Source organism: Amblyomma maculatum, chromosome 1 (assembly GCF_055883805.1).
Source record: "Amblyomma maculatum isolate TAMU_Amacu chromosome 1, ASM5588380v1, whole genome shotgun sequence".
Taxonomy (NCBI): Eukaryota; Metazoa; Arthropoda; class Arachnida; order Ixodida; family Ixodidae; genus Amblyomma; species Amblyomma maculatum.
In genome coordinates this window covers 431,750,346-431,773,835 of record NC_139344.1, presented here as the reverse complement: position 1 = coordinate 431,773,835, position 23,490 = coordinate 431,750,346, and the positions used below count along the sequence as shown (strand labels likewise).

The 23,490-nt window shown below is 46.0% G+C and overlaps 1 protein-coding gene across 1 annotated transcript in view; it reads right to left on the bottom strand.

Annotated features, from left to right (window-relative positions):
• Positions 1-2,124: 2,124 nt before the first annotated feature.
• The window catches only part of LOC146209395 (uncharacterized), a 61,264-nt gene continuing 39,898 nt past the window's right edge, over positions 2,125-23,490 (bottom strand). The window contains exon 6 of the mRNA XM_084580227.1: positions 2,125-2,215. Coding sequence (XP_084436353.1) covers positions 2,125-2,215 — 91 coding nt within the window. The remainder of the gene's footprint in view (positions 2,216-23,490) is intronic.

Sequence of the window (23,490 nt, the reverse complement as noted above, 5' to 3'; positions counted from 1 at the left end):
CAGGCGGAATCGCTTTCGCAATTCCCCGGGCTTAACCAAGTTGAGCCACGGCAAACTTAGTAATGTACGCGCTCCTTTTCAAGATGTTTATCTCGTTCAAGTTTCTTGAGCACGCCGCAACCGCTTAGTTTCATTTCAACGTTCAGCACTGGAAAGATTTGAGTCCTCACTAGCGTTAAGTGCACTCATTAAACTGATTTCAGACTCCCTAGAATTATAACGCATTCGACGAGCTGCATCTTGTGCCCGGCATTTAGAAAGCCGTTTTTCCCATTCTTCGACAGTTTCCTCAACCATTCATCTCTTCCTGGCCTCGCATTGGCGAGTAGTCTTTTCCTTCTGCTTACTAGTCGATGACATGGCCAAGCGTGGCGCGTGTCCAGCGCCGTGTTCTCCGGCGAGCCGAGCTGGGGCCACTCTTGTCTGCAGCTGGTATCACGTCACTTCGCTTAAGGTCAAACGTGTCTAATGTCATGTTCTCCGATGAGCCAAGCTGGGGCAACACCGCCTGGGGCCTCTTTTCTCTGCAGCCGGTTTCACGTCACTTAGCTTAAGGCCAAACTTGTCCATCGCCGTGTCACACGAAGTTCTTGAAGAATAAGATTTGGATGGAGCGCATTTGGCAAGCACTCGAACATTATGACTAGCAGCTTACCGGTATCGCTCAAGAGGAAAGTTTACAACAGTTGCATCTTACCTGTACTCATCTATGGAGCTAAATCGTGGAGGCTAACCAAGAGAGTTTTAAGTTGAGGACAGCCCAGAGGGCTATGGAACGAAAAATGGTAGGGGTAACAATAAGAGATAGGAAGCGTGCAGAGTGGGTCAGAGAAATAGCTCAAGTTACCGACATTCTAGTGGAAATTAGGAAGAAATGTGCATGGGCAGGACATGTAGTGCGAAGAGAGGATAACCGAGGGTCGCTTAAGGTAACAAACTGGATTCCAAGGGAAGGAAAGCGTAGCAAGGGGCGGCAGAAAGTTAGGTGGGCGGATGAGGTTAAAAAGTTCGCAGGGATCAAGTGGATGCAGCTAGTCAGGATGCTGCTGCTGATGATGATGATTGCTTTCACAATACAAAGGCGCAGTATCTGTCACACGTGTTTCATGCACACCCGGACCGCGCCATAAGTGAAGGAAGGAAGGGGAGCGAAAGTCAGCATAGAGAAAGAGGAGCCATAGTGGAAGGCTGCGGAGTAATTGTGACCACCTGGGGATCTTTAACGTGCGCTGCAATTGCAAAGTACACGGACGCCTCTTCATTTTGCCTCCCTCAAAACTCGGCGAAACGAAGAGGTGTCCGTGTGCTGTGTTGCTGTTGTTGTGGCTGTAGGAAGAAGGAAAAGAAAATGCACGGGCCTGCTACTGGCTCTGTAGCTGAGCCTCCTCCGCTGCCTCGTGCGGGCAGAAGAAATTAGAAAAAAAAACGAAGAGGGAGAGAAAGAAGCGCACCGCAACACCCGTCGTCCACCACGTAAGCGGTGGCGGGTGCAGAGTGGCTACAGCAGATAAATATTTGGTGGCTGGCTAGCCCCCGCCGCAAGCGGCTTTGACCTATCGCCCAGCCCCGTTAGGCCTGGAACAGCCCCGTTCCTGGGTTTTTCCTGGCCCAGGAACGCTGTCATCGCACGTTAAAGATTACAGCCATTTTAGCGGTTTAAGGGAAAGTAAATGCCCACTATCTGTAACTCGTGGATGAGGAATTATAGTTGGCTGGGCGATGTTGTTGCGACTCTAGGAAGAATGAAGAAAGAAAGAAGAAGAATTCTCCCGGCGGGGGTAATCAGGCATCGAGCAGGACAGCGCAGCATCTCACGGCTCCGGTGGTGGTGTGGTGTTTATTGGCGTTACCTGTGTTATTTGAGACTCCCATGTATAGTGGGCATTTATTCTCATAAGTTGTGGGATGGATTTTACTGGGTAGACTTGGGTTGTGGTATGTATAAGTCTGTAGCTGCCTCCAACAACCGACTGTTCTCTATTAAGATCCTCGCGGGGAGTTGGGTAGATCCTTCTTAAGGCCCTTTGATGTTCAAGGATGGCTTCATAACGTCTATTGACTGCGTCCAGTTCTCAGTAGTCGTGCGCCTCTCGGTCCTAAGGCTTGACCGATACCGGGCAAGCCTTAGGACTTCGGCAACTTGCGTTCCATCTCCCTCACGTCCTTTGTGGGCAAGGTGCTCGAGCCCATGGTTGCCAACCGGTGGCAGGAGTACCTGGAGAGAGAAAGAGAGAGAGAGAAAAATTTATCGTCGGGAGTAGTCTTAGTGGAAGAGCCAAGTGGTCGTTAGCTGCTGGCTTGCAGCGACTTCTTCAGCGCGGTTTACGGCCCTGGAGAAGGAAGGCCTATATCCGTATACGATGATCGGCATCCGGCGCAGACTCAGCACACAAGACGCCATGCTACAACTCAAACAAGAAGTAATCGACAAGACACAAGACAGCAAAGTAATTCTGGGGCTTGATTTACGAAGCGCATTCGACAAAGTCAAACACTCAGCCATATTAACACAAGTATCAAGACTCAACATGGGGGTAGCGAGCTGCAATTACATACACGAATCTTGTCCAACCGCACGGTGGAACTGCACACCGGATACATTAAGCTCCCGGAACACAAGTTCGGCAGTACAGTTACCCCACAACGTTCGGTCATCTCGCCGTTGGTCTTCAACCTCGTTATGATCGGGATAGTAAGGTCGATAGAAGGAACCGGCGTCCGGCATACGATCCTCGTCGACGACATTACTCTGGGGGCGGCAGGAAGCACCGACGCCAGCAGTGAGCAGCAGCTCCAAGAGGCTGTTACTGCTATCGAGCAGAACCTTGACGGCACAGGCCTAGTGTGTCCGCTCGCCAAATCCAAGCTGTTCGTCCTCACATCATTACGAACGGGACGGGACGCGCCTCCCTCCGGAGTGCGATCACATAAAGATCATGACTGCATGGGGAAGCGCATCCTTGGGCCTGGGCCTGCTACTAAACAAGAACGGTCGCAACGACGAGACTATAAACAAGATTACCATTAAGGCAATGGACGCTATCCGGCTCATACACTGATGATGATGATGATGATGATGATAAACTCTTTATTTACTCCCAAAGAAGGGGACCCAGCCGAAAGACTGGTTGCACTGCTTAGAAAAGGTCAGCAGGGATCCCTTGGGACTCTGCGGCCTCCAATGCGCGCAAAATGAGCTCGCGCTGTCGGGCGAGCTCGGTGGTACGCAGGAGGGACTCCCACGCATCCATAGTAGCTGTATTGTCTGCGTCGTGTCGTATGCATGCCCATACCATGTGAATGAATGTGGCCCGTTGTGAGCGTATGCAGCTAGGTGCAATAAGATTTGGGAAAATTTTGCTATATAGCCATGGGTTGGGAAAGGTTCATGTTTGTATTTTGCGCCAATGGACGGCCTCGCGCCGGGATCGTTTCCGGTTTGCAGGGGGTATAGACACCGTTCGAGCCGCTAATGCTGGAGGCTGTCCGTGTATGTAACAAGGCGTGAATGAGCGCCTTGGGGAGTGTCAGAGGAAGCGGCAGGCTGAGGAGGGTGCTCCGCCCGGTAGCTGAGTTCTCGGGCTAGAGCATGCGCCTGTGCGTTCCCGCTGAGCGCCTCATGAGCTAGGGTCCATATGAGAAGACCAGGTGTAGACGGTAAGGGGAGAGATCAGAGGATAGTGTATGCCTGTCGGGACATACGACCTGCATTGAAATTACGAATTGCCTGTTGGGAATCGCTAAACGACTACTTTGGTGGAGGGGTCGGTAAGAGCTAACGCGATGGCCACCTCTTCTGCGGGGGTAACAGTTGCGGCGTTGAGAACGCTGCATGCATTGTGCCAATTTCAGTGCGGTGCCAATGCAACCGCAACCATAGCGGGGCGAAGGGGGTGGTGGGAGGCATCTGTGTACGTAACGTCGGGGCGACCGGTAAAACGTTTGTGGAGTTGCCGGGCTCATTCGGCTCTGCGCTCTGTATGATACTCTGGATGCATACGTTTGGGAAGCGGAGGTATACAAAGACTGAGTCTCTGCTCAGGCGAGAGGTCCATATACATAGAAGTCGCCCTCAGAGGAGTGATTCCTACCTGGCTCACTATTGCACAGCCCGCATGTGTCAGCGAGAGGCGCTCATATTGGGAAGTTAGAGTCGCTTCTATCAGCTCGTCGACTGTGTTGGAGATCCCGAGGGTCATCAGTTTGGTGGTGGAAGTGGATATCAGTTCAGTTCAGTCGTTCAGTCGTGTCCGACTCTTCGTGACCCTATGGACCATGTCACGCCACGCTTTCCGGTCTCTCACTATCTTCCTTACATCACATAACTTCATCTGCACTGCCTCGAGGATGCCATCTAACCATCGCGTTCGCTGCCTACCCCTTCTCCGGCGACCCTCAACCTTTCCCAACATCAAATCCTACTCCAGCGACTCCTCTCTTCTCATCAGATGACCAAAGTAGCTGAGCTTTAACTTTATAATTTGACCCTCCAATGAGCAGTCAGGGTTTATGGTCGACAATATCGACTGATTTAACCTTCTGGCAGTCCAAGGAACTCTCAAGAGTCTTCGCCAGCACCACAATTCAAACGCGTCAATTCTTCGGCGGTCGGCCTTTTTCACAGTCCAACTCTCGCATCCATACATCACAACTGGAAAGACCATAGCACGAGTTATACGGATCTTGGTTGGCAGACTAATGTCTCTGCTTTTTACTAGGCGGTCAAGGCTAACCATTGCTCTCTTTCCCAGAAGCAGGCGTCTCCTAATTTCATGGCTGCAGTCTCTTTCCGAGGTAATCTTGGAGCCCAAGAACAGAAAATCTGTCACAGCTTCCTCTTCTTGTCCACTGATGCTGCAGGACTTGATAGGGCAAGAAGGCATGTTCTTTGTCTTTCCACTTCAATTTCTGCCATTAAAGTGGTATCATCCGCATATCTGAGGTTGTTGGTACGTTTTCCAGCAATCTTCACTCCAGCTGAAGACTCGTCAAGACCGGCCTTCCTCATGATGCACTCTGCATATAGGTTAAATAGGCAGGGCGACAATATGCAGCCTTGCCTCACTCTTTTCTCGATCGAAAACCAATCAGTAAGACCATTCCCAGTTCTGACTGTGGCCTCTTGCCCTTCATACAGGTTCCTGAGGAGACAGATGAGGTGAATTGGAACTCCCATCTCTTGGAGAGCTTGCCACAATCTGCTGTGATCTACGCAGTCAAACGCTTTCTCATAATCAATAAAACAGAAGTATATGGGTTTCTGGAACTCTCTTGCTTTTTCCATGATCCAGCGAAGGTTTGCAATTTGGTCTCTAGTTCCTCTGCCTTTGCGAAACCCAGCTTGCACGTCCGGAAGCTCCCGATCCACATACTGCTGCAGCCTACCTTGCAAGATTTTCAACATCACCTTGCTAGCATGCGAAATAAGTGCGATTGTGCGGTAGTTGGAACAATCTTTGGCACTGCCTTTCTTTGGAATGGGGATGTAAACTGACCTCCTCGGATCCTGTCGCCACTGCAGGGTTGTCCAAATCTTCTGACATAGAATGTTAACAGCGTCATAGTTGAGGTTTTGAAGCAGCTCAGCTGGAATGCCATCAATTCCGCTAGCTTTGTTCTTAGAAAGGCTGGCTAAGGCCCATTCAACTTCACTCTTCAGGATGCCCGCCTCGAGATCAGTAATCACAACCGTCTTATGTTGGGTTTGCACATTCGCGTCCTTCTTGCACAGTTCTTCTGTGTATTCCTGCCACCTCTTGTTTATCTCTGAGGCTTCAGTGAGGTCCTTGCCTCGTTTGTCCTTTATCACGCCCAGCTTAGCACAGAAGCTTCCTTTGATATCTTTGATTGTCTTATACAGAGCTCTTGTGTTCCTTAATTGGCTGTTGTCCTCAACTGCTTGGCACTGTATGTTCAGGAAGGCATTCTTATCTCTCCTTGCAATTTTCTGAAAATCCGCATTGATAACCTTGTATCTTTCTCTTTCCCCCATAACTTTTGCTATCCTCCTTTCCTCAGCTATTTGCAAAGCCTCTTCAGATAACAACTTTGCTTTCTTGCATTTCTTTTGCTTTGGAACTACCTTAGTAGCAACTTCTTGTATTATATCACGAACATCAGTCCACATCTCTTCGGGCTCTCTGTCTTCTAGATCTAATTCTTGAAATCGATTCCTCACTTCCACAGCATATTCTAATGGAATTTGATCCAGATCATACCTGAAAGGCCTTCTAGTTTTCTGCGTTTTCCTCAATCGAAGCTTAATTTTGGCAACAAGAAGCTAATGATCGGTGCCACAATCGGCCCCAGGCCTTGTTTTTAGTGCTTGTATAGCGCTTCTCCATCTCTGCCGGCAAAGAATACAATCGATCTGATTCCTGTATAGACCGTCCGGTGAAGTCCATGTGTACAGGCGCCTCTTGTGCTGTTGAAAATGAGTATTCGCTATGGTCAGGTTGTTTTCTTGACAAAGCTCTACTAGCCTCTGCCCAGCTTCATTTGCCTCGCCAAGACCGAACTTGCCTATAATTCCGGATATTTCTTCACTCCCGACCTTAGCATTCCAGTGTCCTATGAGAAAAATGACGTCTGATGATGGGGTGCGGTCTAAAAGGCATTGTTGGTCCGCATAAAATCTCTCAACGTCAGCTTCTTCAGCAGTAGTGGTCGGTGCATAGACTTGGATAACTGTTATGTTGAAAGGGTGACCTTGAAATTATTAGGTCGTTTTTGGGGTTGTACCCTAGCTCTGCTTTGCCCATTCTTCTGTTTACAAATGAGAGCAACGCCATTCCTTCTCTTGGATTCGTGCCCACAATAGAAGACATAATGGTCGCCAGAGTTAAATTCTCCCATTCCGGTCCACTTGAGCTCGCTGATACCCGAGGTATCAATGTTCAATCTGTCCATTTCTCGCTTGACGACATCCAGTTTTTCTTGCGTCATAGATCTTACATTCCATGTTGCTATGTGATATATCTCCTTGTAACATCGGACTTTGCGGTCGCTTCCCGACACATCCACAACTGAGCGTCCTTTTAGCTTTAGCCCAGCCACTTCATTCGTCCTGGAGCTACTAGGAATCGCCCTTTGGCAATCCCCAGTAACATGTGGGACGCCTTCCAACCTGGGGGGCTCATCTTCCGGCGCCATATCATTAATGGTATTGTGACTGGCCATAGGGTTTTCTTGGCAGGAAATACTGGAGTGGGTTGCCATTACCTTCTCCAGTGAATCACATCTTGTCAGAACTCTCTGCCGTGACCTGTCTATCTTGGGTGGCCCTACACAGCAGAGCTCACGACTTCATCGAGTTTCGCAAGCCCCTCCGCCACGACAAGGCAGTGATCCATGAAGGGGGGAAGTGGACATGGGTAGACCCAATGCTGCCTTGTATGCCTTGCGCAGTGATGCATCCAGTCGTTCCCGATCTGTTCGCGTGAGGCGAAGGTAAGGAGCAACATAGGCAATGCGCGTACAAACGAAGGCTTGTACGAGGCGCAAAAGGTTGGATTCGCGGATGCCCTTATGCTTGATGGCGACTCTCTTGAGCAGGCGGCTGATCTGGATTACAGATTGATCTATTCGCTGAAGAGTAGTGGCGTTTCCTCAATTATCTTGTAGATGAAGGCCCAGGTTACGGATTCGGTCGGTAGGGGGTATGGGAGTGCCCTGTACTTGCAGATTGAAGGATGCCGGAGGCGATCTGTGGCGTCTTCCCTGGGTTGGGACAATGATGTATTCAGACTTGGTGGCCGAGCAGGAGAGGCCGACTGTTGCCAGGTAGGTACCAACGCGATCGATGGCTGTCTGCAGAGGCCAGTAAGCATGCGTTAGGCATTCGTTAAGACAGCCTTCTGCGCCTCGTCCACATCGCTTACTTTTCAGCCTACCTCAACTAGAGGTCGCTGAAAGGACAAACATAAACACGCTGATCAGCCGGGTTGACAAGATAGCTGATTTATGGGGACCACGAGTACGGCTCGGCTCCTGCAGCTCGGCATCCATAACACCTGAGAAGGAATAGTCGAGGTGCAGCTCACGCCGCAAATGGAGTGCTTCTCGATCATCAAGACATGCCGCAGTATACTCACGTCCCTGGGTTACAATTTCCGAGCTCCCAGTCGGCAATAGTGCGTGATCAGCGATTGAGGCGTGGGCCCACACCCACGTGGACCCCATCCCAAAGAACGCGCCTTTGAGCCTTCCGCCAGAACGGCGGAAAGCGCAGGCCAAAGTCTTCGTCGAACACTCCCAGCCACCGCATGCCCAGTACGTGGGCGCAGCGGAATACAAGCGAAAAGGATTCGTGGCAGTGGCCGTTGCTGCGGCTACCGTCTATCAAGACAACGGCAGTGAGTGTGCGGTGCACGGACGCCACAGCCGCCGAGGAGGTTGCCATCGCTCTGGTGATATCGGAGGCCTAGGGTCGCACCTTGCTCAGCGACTCGAGGAACGCTGTGCGCAACCTTGCTAAGGGGCGAGTGTGCGCGCCGGCAGCCGCCATTATCAGTAAGCTCCAGCTCCAAGACCGCAGCAACACTATCCGCATCAAGTCCTTCCCGGCGCACGCAGCAGAGTGTGCATCTTCACCGAATCACAACGAAACGGCCCATTCGGCGGCTCGAGCGCTTACTTTGCGCGCCCCGAGCGTGATGGTTCCGAGTGGTTGTTCGAAACAAAGGACCGAATGACCAGTTACGAGACTGTGACTAAGTGTTACCGCGTAGCTCGACGGAGCATGCCGCCGCCTCACCCGGCACTCAGTCGGGGGGAGGCGGTAATCCTAAGGCAAATAGAAACCGGGTCACTCCTCGCCCCGACAGTGCTACACGTGTGTCCCCCACCCAGACATCTACACTAGTGATATGTGCAGTGCATGTCAAATGGATCCGGTGGACCAATGGGACATTATGTGAGACTTGGCCATGTTCCCGACCGAAGGTACATTCAAGACTTACCCGCCCGAATTTCAAAGTGCTGTACAAAGTACAGACAAGGACATTCAACTATGGGCCTCCAAGCACGCCCGGCATGCGCTCGTAAAGCACAAGCCTCACGGCCCACCACAAACGGGCCTAAATGAGGTAATGCAGAGAAGTGCTTAAGCCCGGGTTGACGCTTTGCCAGCGTCACGACGCATTAAATCGTCGTTTGCCGGCATCTCAATAGTTATACATTCATGGCCCTTCAACTAATCCTTCCTTCCCAGTGCGATAGAAAACTGGAATAACCTCCCCGAATATATTGTCATTGAAACGAATCCTTCTAGATTCATACAGCTCCTAATCGACTATCTCAATCAAAAAAAAAAATAATCTTCCTGTACCTTATGTCAGCTACCAAGCCCTGCAAACTGACCAGCCGGTTTTACTTCCATAGCTGTTATTTGAATTTGATTTATATGTTTGCCACTCTGCCAAGACTTATCTAAATTTGTTACTCTTGTCTTTTTTCACTTTTTTTACTTGCTGTTTCTATTTTGTGCCCTTATGTTATCATGTTAATTGTTTTTTTTTTATATATATTGTTTTCTATACTTCTATATTACTTTTATATTTATGATCATGTATGACTGCTGAACAACCCTGTACTACCCCCCTTATGTAATGTCCCGAACGGGACCTTTAAGGGTTAATAAATGATGATGATGATACATACATACATACATACATACATACATACATACATACATACATACATACATACATACATACATACATACATACATACATACATACATACATACATACATACATACATACATACATACATACATACATACATACATACATACACGAAAAAAGTTCTTGAGGGCACTTTGGACCACTAAAGTGCGATGAGGCGAAGCCATTATAGCGTGGTGGATCGTAGCCCTCTACTATGATACTTCTATCTCCCCCTCATCTTTAACTCCAAACTTCTTCCTTTCCATTACGGCGTCGTACATGCGTACGTGGAGAATTGTAAGATGTACTGCGCATTTTCTATCCTGAAAACCAATTTCAAACGCCACCGATGCCTACTGTAGACATCTGGGTCTGCTTCTATTTGAGTGCGGCGCGATTGTTAAAACATTTATTAAAATAGTCAAGGGGCCGAAGGCCCAAATCTAGGAGGCGGCCAAGACTACTTGGAATCTGGCAGCCTCTAGTGCGAGGCCGTTGAGCGCTCTTTGGTCGCCCAGGGTACAGCTGCGTAGACGAGCCTACCAGGTATGTTGTGTGAGTGTTGGCATGTATTGTTGTGGACAAGTCCAGGCCATATGAAGGAGGTCTGTTGGGATATTGCATTGTTCACAGATCAGCATATACCGTTCAGGAAATATGATAATTTTTTGAGATTAGGGAAAGCGTAAGTCTGGAGTCGGCGCCACCTGACGGCCTCTGTCTTTGTAAGTTCTTGGTGGGAACCTTGATAGAGTTGGCGAGAGAAACCATAGTGTTGAAGCAGGTAGCGTGAAGTGATTAAGGTGTTCTTCCTGGCCAAGGCGGGCATGTTGGGGGCGGAGTGATAAGCTGCTCAGAAAGTATGCCCTTGAGCTAGATAATGTGCTCCCTCATTACCATGGAGACCCGTGTGGGCTGCGGCCCATGTGGTGCACCATTCTAGGAAGCGGCAAATGAAAGACGCCACACGGATGCCTGGATCGGACGCCCGGCGTGGTCAGCTTCGTATATGAATAAATCGCCTGGTTACGTGATGACCTGTCGTGACGGTTCATCGCGCGCTCCTTGTTTGAACACAACCAGCATTTCATTGAACGCATCAAAGTTCACTAGCGTTATATAATTCGTTTACAGGAAAGGCATGACGTAGTTATATCCCGCTGTCATCCTCACGCTAGACAAGCGGAATTATAAAGAAAATTTCACGATCCTGGGTGTGGCACAGCGGTAAGCGCTCGGCTGGGGGTCCAAGAGATGGGGATTTGATTCCCGGTGGAGGTAAGGTTTATTTTTAACTCTCGTTATCGAAACGCGGATATCTTTGCTAACGGCAGTATGAGGCGTTTACGGCTTTCGCCTTAATATGCCCAGAGGAAAACATTTGGTTTAAAAAGAACTAAATGTGAGTGAAAGCGAAGCAAGCGCCGCTCAACAAAAACTTTCGGCTTAATATGCGCAGAGGAAAACAGCTAGTTAATAAAGAACTGAATGTGAGGGTAGCCGAAAGAAGTACTGCTCAACAAAAATTCAAATAATTTTGGTTTTTGAGGCCGAGAGAGGCCAACTAATTTACCAGCATTCAGGATATAGAAGGAGTAACTAATGTGTTCAGCAATATTGTTTCATCGGAATTTAATTTTTCGTGTTCACAGAAAAATTTCATGGTCTTCCTATATTGATTTTTTTACAAACCGAATTACATTGAGATAAGAGCAGCGTGGTGCCCGCTTCGGTTCTGCGAATTGCCACTCTGTAGGCGCGGCTGGGTTAACTTACTTCTAAATGAAAACGCATCGGCGATTTCATTTGGATTGGCCACTGCTTGTCATGTGATGTCTAAAACCTATCTAAATCTTGCACTTTCAAGTGAATAATGTGCTCATTAAGATGAATGTATCCGTGAATCGTTTGTAAGTGAAACACGCTCGATGGAGTCGCCGCAATGCATTACCACGGCCGCTCGATGGAAGCGCATGGCATTACATAAGTTGGCTTCACAGCACAGCGGTAATGGGGCCTGAAAATGAGCACCTAAGGTCTTATGCCCACTCAGAAAAATATATACCTATTTTCACTTCCATCTTATCGTGCATTTGACGGCACTGAAGAAAACTGGACACAGCTGCATTGACTATTGCTCATATTCATTGGGAGGCCAGTAGACCTTCTTATGCTAACTGGAATAAACAATGACGCACAAAGAAACACCTGGCACGGAATTTTCAAACAGCCGCAGCATGTGACATAGTTCACACTCAGACGTTGATTTGTTTTGTAGCGATGGCTGTAGCAGGCTAGTCAGCGGCACATTTAGGGTAAGCGTCCTAAGTCCTAGCAATTAGATTAATGGCTAATGTGCCATGGTGTACTCATACGGGTTCCTACTTTGCAAGGTTCAATATCATGAACCTCTCAGAGTTATTCCCGTTCAATGTAATATCTATGTATAAAAACGCTGTTTCAACTAAGAATGAGTTCTTCCTATCAAGTCTCAACCTGACTGGTTTGATTCCATCTTATATTACACGGAAAAATATGTCATGATCCGCACCTTTCTGCCACACTATATACGGTAAGCCGTCACTGACATACAATCTATCTCATTACCTCAACATTCTGCACAAGAACATCATCATACCTAAAAGGAATAGGTGTTAGTAAATTATTAACACCTATTCCTTGGTTTGAATGTTCATAGTTTTCATATCGTGAATAAAACATATATGTAAAGCTTTGTGTATCTTCATTCTACTGGATTTGTACCTATGAATGCGTTTCCTGTGCATAAAAATGTTTAGTTTCTTTTGTCAAATTACGTCGAATGATGATAGAGGCATAACTTTATGCAAATGTTAATGCATATATTCTGTGGATATATTTCTTTTGTGCTTGGGAGTGCGCTCTTCCACTGCTGTTGTGATCAGCTGCTGGACTATATACGCCGGCAGAGGGCGCAGGGTGGCTTTCAAGCTGCAGCAATGCAGTTTTTTGCTTTGGGTCCTCTCTCCTCTGTTACTCATGTAACTATAGTGTGAGTTAATAAAGATATCGTTCATTCCTTCAAGTCACTACTGCTCACTAAGTAACCATAAAAACTACACTGTAAACGTAAACGAGGCCAAAAAGGAGCATAAATGTTTGACGTCGCTTTTATGCTCCTTAGTGCGAAATTGTGAAATTTAATATAAAAAGCAAAATATAAGTACAACAACATTTTTTACCGCAGTCACAAATTAAGAACTAAAATTGAGTGCTGAAATATTTATGCTCCTTCTACAAACAGTTTTTTCCGCATGAACACTCCTTCAGACTTTAAAGGGTTTTAAAAACTGCATCAGCCTCTGGGCTCTCGGCCGCAGCCTGACGACAGCTCCGTTTTCGCTGTGCTAGCAGGTGACAACGTCCTCATCGCTGACTGCGCAGACTGCCTCTGAAAACGCCAGCAAGTTCAAGGAAAGCGTGATGATAATTCTCCGGCGCCGTCGACCAGTGAGAGGCCTAGCCAGGCCTAGCTTCGCTGTTTTAACATGGCGGTGTGCGACACATCGGCATTCATGATCCTTTACATTACCTGCTTTTCGACCACTTTTTTTTTTGTGCGCGCTAGCCCTGATACAAAGACTGTGTTCCATCGACCTGTGCAACAAAAGGCTCAAAATAACTGTGTTGAAGCAACGCCTGAGTAGGGCTGCCGCTTCGACGCCTAGGTGCCAATGGCCTCTCGTTCGTTCGCTGCTACTTCACGTGCCGCGGCCGAGATAACCACCATAACCAGTATTTCCGTTGGCTGAAAGGCCAATGAAAATACTGTTCATGCTCGTTAGGCCATTCACACACATGCAATTATGCGTTTTTATTCACTGTGCAACTACAGGCTGCGATCTCAGTAAGGAATGTAGGGGTGCCGATGCACAATAGCTTGCTTTGGCGTCGTCCCGTGGAACTAGGCTGTCCAGTGGTTACTAAAGTAAGTACCTTGGAAAATTATTTTCACTTTCCGTAGAAGGAATGCAATGACAGTGCAGCCGTGCCTCATTGCGTTATTATGTCCGGCTGTATCAATAGTTCTATTCGGATGTAAACTGCTCCATTGTGATTTTTGTCCTACTGCTACGGTAACGCTGTCCAGGCTATGATTGCGGTGAGAGTTCAGGAACCTATCAGGCCTCGTGTATTTTGATAAATTATGAACGAAAAGGAGGAAAATATTAACTATAGTAATGTGTTTTTTTTTTCATCTCTGAAAAGACCCACCGACGCAAGTGAAGCATGTAATGTTTATTCTGTGTATTCGTAGCATGATAAATGGCGTTGTTTTAACCAAGTGGGACATTTTAATCACAGGCTATGAAAATGTTCTTTTCTGCTTGGTGCTGTAGAAACGCAACGTGGAATTTCGACAGCGGACATGAGGTGCGCGAAGTTCGCTGAACTTTCTGATGCAGTATTCGGTCTCCCGCACATTGTGTATGACGCGAAGTAGCTGCTTAGTGTACAACTGTCCCCCGCCGCGGTAATTACATAACTGGTGGAACCGCGTACGCGCGACAGAGACATGCTGGCTGCTCTATATGTTTTATTTTATTATTTACAAGTAAAAGGTTCGCAAGCGACGCTTGTTTCAATTCACCCCATAGCATCAGAAGCGGGTGGTTTTGCTCTATTGATTCATGATGTGTTTCAAAAGAAGGCTTGGGAAGCTTTTGGCAGACAATTCGACAAAAAGGCCCAAAGATGCCTTTAAAAATTTAAGAAAGAGGCAAAAAGAATAGGCGAACGGTCAAGAATGGATAATATCAAGGATAGTAAAAACTGAGTTAAATGCATTCTTTTCTGCTAAAACGCTTTAAGAAGCCTGTCCGCTTCGTTTAATTATTTAGGAAAAAGGTACATCACACAATATTTAGCGCATTGTTTTCAAGAGAAGCTGGCAATACTTCAAATCAATGACCCATTTTAGGCTAAAAATTCCACACAGGTTATTGAATGGTTACGTTGTAACGAGAATAACAAGGTGTCTGTCTTCTCAATTTACCTCAACGATTTCTATTACTCTTTACAACAAGCCGCTTTATCGATGTCCGTAAAACAAGCCATTAATATGTTTGGTGCTATTTCTTTTCAGAATAACTATTGTGTAACTGCCGACAGGTTTTTAGAATTACTCAATGTAAACTTGAAATCACCTTTCGCGGCCTGGGACAAGGGTACCTTCCTGCCAAAGTGCGGAATTTGCATTGGGTCATACATTGCTCCAGTACTAAGTGACCTTTTTCTTGTCATGCATGATAGAAATCTCGCTGAGTCTCTGAAAAGAAAAGTTTTAAAAGTGTTTAGATTCGTGGACGACTTTTTATACAGTCGACGGTGCCAAGGCGAACTTTACACTTCATACTCTAAAGGTATGTGATGTTTTTAGGCGAAACATGTCTCTAATTATGACGCAGAAAATACCGCATGAGAATTCTATCAGTCCTTAGGTGTACCTACCACTCAAGTTTCTTGATGATCGCATTTGTTGCGGTTACGAACCAAGCGCTTCTCCTTGCGGTATTGGCACACCCGCAGCTGGTAAAGTGAGGTGTGAAATTCTGTATCAGCAATTTCCTAAATACGTCTTGTGTACTCATGCTCCGTGAAGCCCTGGCAGCTGCAGGTTAGTCGGCTTTATGATGATGGTTAAATTGAACTCCTTGATTACGTTGTGGCTGAAGGTAGGCTTAGAAATAAAATGTAGGACACGAGAAGGATGATCACAGAAAAGCAGCTGTAATACCATATGTACAGCCTTTGTCAAACTTTTAGAGCCGAGGGGGTCTACGTTTGATGAGCCATACTATGTGGCTCGTGATGCATTCCAAGGATTCCAAGCTTTCTGAAGGCAAGAAGAGTTTGCGTCCTACCCTCTCCAATGACTAGAACCTTCACGATTGTTAAAGTCAAAATATACGGCTTAAAAGCAAACTCCCTGGGCTCTAAACTTTTGACAAAGGCTGTTCACAGACATCACATAATTTGAAAAAAAAAAAAGGAAAGCGAATAGGTGTTCAAATAGCGTTTTCTGCTCCGTTGAAACTATAAGTATCATATAAGAAGACAAACCTACCAGCAAATAAGGAGAGCCCTTGCAGTATTAATCATCACGACCGCTTCGTCGGTTGTCAAGAGGGTGTAGTATATCACGTGCTTTTGTTGTGTGGCTGCAAATATATCTCACAGACGGGCAGATGTGTTAAATGATTGAGAGATAATAACAACGCAAAAGAAGGGACCCAGGGTCAACTCAGCCTGCACTGCCGTAATTGCGACAATAAATGCGAACGTAAACATCGGAAAAAGCCATGCGTGCCAGCTTTTAATAAATGCACAAATGAAAGTAAACACAACGATCAGGAAGTTTGAGAAATAATCTAGACGGTGAAGATTGCGCGTACGGGAAATTAGCATGTGGGGATTGCGATCGACCATTTTGGCGCTGAAGGAAATCAGATTTTTAGATGGTATGAATTAGGCTCCAGATGCTATGTTATGGCCTCATGACGAGTGTTGTTTTCTCTTGTCTCCTTCTACATTTTTTATTTTACTCTTGCTAGTGTATATATGTATGTGTACACATGTGGCACGTCTGATGAAATAAATAGTTGGAAGTCAGCGCCCTATTTTCTTGTGCCCTGTCTCGTCCCTTCTTTCTACCTGCGCTGTTAATGAAGTCATGATTAGCCAGCTAGCCCAACAAGCATCAATCATGTTTACTTCTTTTTCATGTTTACAGTTCCACTTGATTGCGACGGACAGTTGGCAGTCGCCATATCACTTCACACTAACCCTACTACGCTCAAGTATACTATTGAATTGTATGGTGGTGAATGCAGGCCGAAAGCTGCCGATTCATGCCCAGTTTTTTCTTCGAAGTAAGGAGAGCTATTTATGCCTAAAGTTCAGTTCAGTCGTTCAGCCATGTCCGACTCTTCGTGACCCTAAGGATCATGTCACGCCACGCTTTTCGGTCTCTCACTATCCTTCTAACATCACATAACTTCATCTGCAGTGCCTTGAGGATGCCATCTAACCATCGTGTTCGCTGCCTACCCCTTCTCCGGTGACCCTCAACATTTCCCAACATCAAATCTTACTCCAGCGAATCCTCTCTTCTCATCAGATGACCAAAGTAGCTGAACTTTTCCTTTAGAATTTGACCCTCCAATGAGCAGTCAGGGTTTGTGGTCGACAATATCGACTGATTTGATCTTCTGGCAGTCCAAGGAACTCTCAAGAGTCTTCGCCAGCACCACAATTCAAACGCGTCAATTCTTCGGCGGTCAGCCTTTTTCACAGTCCAACTCTCGCATCCATACATCACAACTGGAAAGACCATAGCACGAGTAATACGGATCGTGGTTGGTAGACTAATGTCTCTGCTCTTTACTAGGTGGTCAAAGCTAACCATTGCTCTCTTTCCTAGAAGCAGGCGCCGCCTAATTTCATGGCTGCACTCTCCTTCCGAGGTAATCTTGGAGCCCAAGAAGAGAACATCTGTCACAGCTTCCACTTCTTGTCCATTGATGCTCCAGGACTTGATAGGGCAAGACGCCATGATCTTTGTCTTTTTAATGTTCAGTTTAAGCCCAACCTTCTCACTCTCTTCTTGCACGCACATCAGAAGTCTCTTGAGTTCCACTTCACTTTCTGCCATTAAAGTGGTATCATCCGCATACCTAAGGTTGTTGATACGTTTTCCAGCAATCTTTACTCCAGCTGAAGACTCGCCCAGACCGGCCTTCCTCATGATGCACTCTGCATATAGATTAAATAGGCAGGGCGACAGTATGCAGCCTTGCCTCACTCCTTTCTGAATCGGAAACCAATGAGTAAGACCTTGCCCAGTTCTGACTGTGGCCTCTTGTCCCTCATACAGGTTCCCCAGGAGAGAGATGAGATGAATTGGAACTCCCATCTCTTGGAGAGCTTGCCACAATCTGCTGTGATAATCAATAAAGCAGAAGTAGATGGGTTTCTGGAATTCTCTTGCTTTTTCCATGATCGTGCAAAGGTTGGCAATTTGGTCTCTAGTTCCTCTGCCCTTGCGAAATCCAGCCTTCACGTCCGGAAGCTCCCGATCCACATACTGCTGCAGCCTACCATGGAGGATTTTCAACATCACCTTGCTAGCATGTGAAATAAGCGCGATCGTGCGGTAGTTGGAACAATCTTTGGCACTGCCTTTTTTTGGAATGGGGATGTAAACTGACCTCCTCCAATCCTGTGGCCACTGCAGGTTGTCGAAATCTTCTGACATAATGTATGCAGAATGTTAACAGCGTCATGGTAGAGGTTTTGAATCAACTCAGCTGAAATGCCATCAATTCCGCTAGCTTTGTTCTTAGCAAGGTTGGCTGAGGCCCATTCAACTTCACTCTTCAGGATGCCCGCCTCGAGATCAGTAATCACAACCGTCTTATGTTGGGTTTGCACATTTGGGTCCTTCTTGTACAGTTCTTCTGTGTATTCCTGCCACCTCTTCTTTATCTCTGAGGCTTCAGTGAGGTCCTTGCCTTGTTTGTCCTTTATCATGCCCAGCTTAGCACAGAAGCTTCCTTTGATATCTTTGTCTTATACAGAGCTCTTGTGTTCCTTAATTGGCTGTTGTCCTCAACTGCTTGGCACTGTATGTTCAGGAAGGCATTCTTATCTCTCCTTGCGCTATTTTCTGAAAATCCGCATTGAGAACCTTGTATCTTTCTCTTTCCCCATAACTTTTGCAATCCTCCTTTCCTCAGCTATTTGCAAAGCCTCTTCAGATAACCAGTTGCTTTCTTGCATTTCTTTTGCTTTGGAACTACCTTAGTAGCAACTTCTTGTATTATATCACGAACATCAGTTCATATCTCTTCGGGCTCTCTGTCTTCTAGATCTAATTCTTGAAATCGATTCCTCACTTCCACAGCATATTCTAATGGAATTTGACCCAGATCATACCTGAAAGGCCTTCTAGTTTTCTGCGTTTTCCTCAATCGAAGCTAATATTTTGGCAACAAGAAGCTGATGATCGGTGCCACAATCGGACCCAGGCCTTGTTTTTACTGCTTGTATAGCGCTTCTCCATTTATGCCGGCAAAGAATATAATCGATCTGATTCCTGTACAGACCGTCCGGTGAAGTCCATGTGTACAGGCGCCTCTTGTGCTGTTGAAAATGAGTATTCACTATGGTCAGGTTGTTTTCTTGTCAAAACTCTACTAGCCTCTGCCCAGCTTCATTTGGCTCGCCAAGACCGAACTTGCCTATAATTCCGGATATTTCTTCACTCCCGACCTTAGCATTCCAGTCTCCTATGAGAAAAACGACGTCTGATGAGGAGGTGCGGACTAAAAGGTACTGTAGGCCCGCATAAAATCTCTCAACGTCAGCTTCTTCAGCAGTAGTGGTCGGTGCAGACTTCAATAACTGTTATGTTGAAAGGGTGACTTGGATCCGAAGTGAAATCATTCGGTCGTTTTTGGGGTTGTATCCTAGCACTGCTTTGCCCATTTTTCTGTTTACTATGAGAGCGACCCCATTCCTTCTCTTGGATTCGTGCCCACAATAAAATACATAATGGCCCACAATAAAATACATAAATTCTCCCATTCCGGTCCACTTGAGCTCGCTGATACCCAAGATATCAATGTTCAATCTGTCCATTTCTCGCTTGACGATATCCAGTTTACCTTGCGTCATAGATCCTACATTCCATGTTGCTATGTGATACATCTCCTTGCAACATCGGACTTTCCGGTCGCTTCCCGACACATCCACAACTGAGCGTCCTTCTGGCTTTAGCCAAGCCGCTTCATTCGTCCTGGAGCTACTAGGAATCGCCCTTTGTTCATCCCCAGTAACATGTTGGACGCCTTCCAACCTGGGGGGCTCATCTTCCGGCGCCATATCATTAATGGTATTGTGACTGGCCATAGGGTTTTCTTGGCAGGAAATACTGGAGTGGGTTGCCATTACCTTCTCCAGTGAATCACATTTTGTCTGAACTCTCTGCCGGGACCTGTCTATCTTAGGTGGCCCTACACAGCAGAGCTCACGACTTCATCGAGTTTCGCAAGCCCCTCCGCCACGACAAGCCAGTGATCCATGAAGGGGATGGTTGGCTAAAGAAAGCATGTTCTCATTAGACGTTGCATAAATCGGCTGGTAGCAACGAGTTTACGGTTTATAAAAAAACTTTTGCCTATTTGCTTTCAACACTGATTGGGTGCTAAAAATAAAGGGTTCTCCCCAGCATTCATACCGGAGGAGGCTCAACGAAAAAGTATGAAAGAGGAAATCAAAGATGCATTACTCATACCTTCAGGTGTTTCAGGAGTCTAATGCAGTGAGGTTTTAAGTCATTAGCCTTATGAAACGTAAGGGGAGGAGGTGGGGACACTTCTGGCAGCAGGCTCATTTTGTAGTGGCATGGCCTTCTTAGCTTTCGAGACCAATAATATGAAATTGTGGCTTATACATTGATAGTATGTATTATGGACAACTGTAGAAATGCCTTGAAGTTGAAGTTGAAAGTTTATTTTTGCATCAAAAAACAAGGTACAATAATATAAAGCGAGAGGTCCCATGGTACAAGACAGCAGGTGGGACCTCCTATAGTAATAGATTTTGATAGGCAACATAAAGAATATTATTGTAAGAAAATTTATGAAGCACCACTGAAAATAAATGACTAAATATATAGTAAAGAATGCATTGCCAAAATATTTGGGACAATATAGCTCACATTTGCGAAAATGACTTTGCCATTGTCTCGGTAGATGAAAAAGCACTGGACGTTTAACCTCAAAATCGATGCGTCGCGTAAATGTATTTTGCGAGCGACAGTATGATATCTGTACAGCATACAAAATCAGTTTCTTGAACAACATTGGATCATTATGGCAGGTTGTTCGAATTCTTCGGCGTGCACGCTTTTACAATCGCCAGCTTCACTAAACCAAGTATGTTCCAAAGGTCAACCTAGCAGGTCGCTCGACCTTCAATGAGTAAGACCTCACTGTGTGGCTATATAGCTTAAGCATGGTGCTAACTATGGTGAACCTACACTTGACTTTTAATATGCGAACCTCATCGTTTCCCGCTGGTAGTTAGTTATTGATTCCATAGTCTCGACAATTTATTCGCTGTAAACAAATGTCTGTCAATCTCTAAATCTAAGCCTAACAAATGAAAACTAAGCACCAAAATACTTTAGCTTCGCCTGACAAATAGCAGAATTAAACCTCCGCCATTTTTCAGGGAGAACCAACAATGTAATCATATCTGCCCGCCAAATGGTGTCACAGTGCAGCAGTACTCGAAAATAACGTGTAAAGGCACGCCGCACTTAGTAGACAGCTTAAGTAGAATGAGCGTATATCGCAAGCGGAGAACCTCAGCAGTGTTTACGTCAGTGCTTGGATATTCATTGTTCTGAAGACTACAGCGCAGTAGCTACACGGACAGAAGAAGGGAGACGGACACTGGCGCTGACTAACAACATCGTTTTCATTGTCTTCAACTGACTTATATAGACAGCTGTTGTATGACAGCACAAGGGTAAAGATGAAAAAAAGAAGAAAAAGGAAACGAACTAATGAAACCGTGCCATGGTAATTTCGTCGCTTCTACCTATTACCTCTAACCATTATCGTGCTCCCGGGAGCTCAGAAAGAGTAGTTCTTTCTTGCTTAAGTACACAGATAGCGCGCTTACACATTTGTCGGAGATCAGAGCTTCCACTATCGTCCATGTAGAGTTGTCCCGACAGTTGCGCAGAACAGCAGTTTTTTCAAAATCAGGTACACAGTCCTTGTACTGGCTAAAGTGCTTACTTATCTCCCCCTAGTTAACATCTTTAAATCTTATTTTGTGTTACTGCAGCCTCGTGTTAAGACACCTATTTTTCTGGACAATGTAAATATTACCACATTATAAGGAAATGGAGTACAAACACATCTTTCTCGCTGGTTATAAGACGTCTCTCTTCTTCGGTCCGTGTAGCAACTGAGCTGTTTTCCTCAGAATGTTGACAAAGCGAACCAGCCACTACGTATTGAGCGTTTAGTGTTTCGTAAGCAGAAGGAATGAATCAAAGGGGCGACATGTGACAGTTTGTAATACTGATATAAGCCGAATATAAGCCCAGTCCTCATGACGCATGACAAGGCTTAATTGGGTAGACATTGGTGTCGTCATTCAGCCTGGACCCACAATGCTCATAGCTCCTCTGTCCATGGCTATGATTATCGGCATTCTTGCCATATCGTCTCGACTCTTCAGAAAGCTGGCGTATTCGAACATGCTGCACAGGATCTGACTCTGAAATGAAAAGATGCAAAACACACGCCAGACAATACACGTCAATAATTAAACCCTAACTTACAGGTGCGAAGTTGGTGTGATTGTGACGGCATTTCATTGCTGATTGTACGGCGGGTGATTATTTATTGACGATATTCTTAGAATATGAAGCGAAACACTTGCATAACTAATTCCACTGAAGTATTTCAAAAACTTTCAATTAGGCGCACATAAGAACAGCAGCAATGAACGAGCGTAAGTCACGTCATAGAAGATTAGACACCGCCTATGCAAGCGGTTGAGTCCTGAATATTCGAGATGTATTTGCAAAGGCAATACTTTCAAACAAAGTGCGTCCCTCACAAGAGCCAACTCCGAATGTTTAGAACTTAGCAGGTAATTCTAAGAAAACGCACTCCAGCCTCGGCATAACGATAGGCGCCAATTTGTCAAAGTTTTCAAACTATTGCGACATGATAATTACCTTACATTGTTTTTCGAAATTATTCGCAAGTACATGCGGTACTGTCTATACCTGTTTCTTTTTTAGCATCATCCGCATCGAGAAACCGTGGCAGATGATATGTCGCAACAGGTTTCGCCAGTTCTTTAACCGCAAGCGTGCACTTGCTTCAAAGCTGTAACAGGATTTCAATACTATGCATTGTGCTATGAATCACATTATTCCGGCAACAAGTTCTTAGCTTTAATACGCATGCTAGCAACAAAAAAAAACTAAACGGGTGCTGATGTCAGCGACGCGTGTACAGAATTTTTACCTTAAAAAGGATGGTTTTTGCTTTGGTCAGTAGGATGAAATGTCCCAAGCGGCTGAGCAATAAGAGGCGCCTTGTTGAGGACTCCGTAAATTTAGACCACCTAGGGTTCTTTAACGTATATTGACATCGCACAGCACATAGGCGTCTTGCTTTTCGCCTTCACCGAAAAGTAGCTGCCGCGGCCGGTATTCTCTCCTGCATCCTTGAGCACAGCAGTCGTGCGAAGAAGAGTGCATGGTCCGAAAATTTTAGTCCGAGCCCGACCCAGCTCGACACTGAAAGGGGCGAAGATCGGCCCAGCCCTGTTCAGCGCCAATATGCTTGAAGTGCTATTGAAAGGATGAATAAGCAATAAACATTAGATGATGACCTTGCAGTGTTGAGCTCGCATATTCAAGAAGACTACTTTGTATCCCATACATAGGATAATCATTCTAACTTATTTTTGAGATGACTATAAGTCTGCGTTGATTAATGTTTGACGCATTTGCAGCGCTCCTGGATAATGAACCAGACAGGGCTTAAGTTTGCTTCGGTGCTTTAACTTGTGACTGGAATAAAAATCATTTTTTGCCAGAAAGGGGAGATCTTGGTAAGCGGGATATTAGGTTATTCTAAAATAGTTCAATGATTCTAAATTTAAACAAGGGTTTAATTCTGGGGCGAAGTGCTTGATGAGCTTTTCAAGCCAACTTTGTGGGTCTTACACGTGTGCTTTTCAC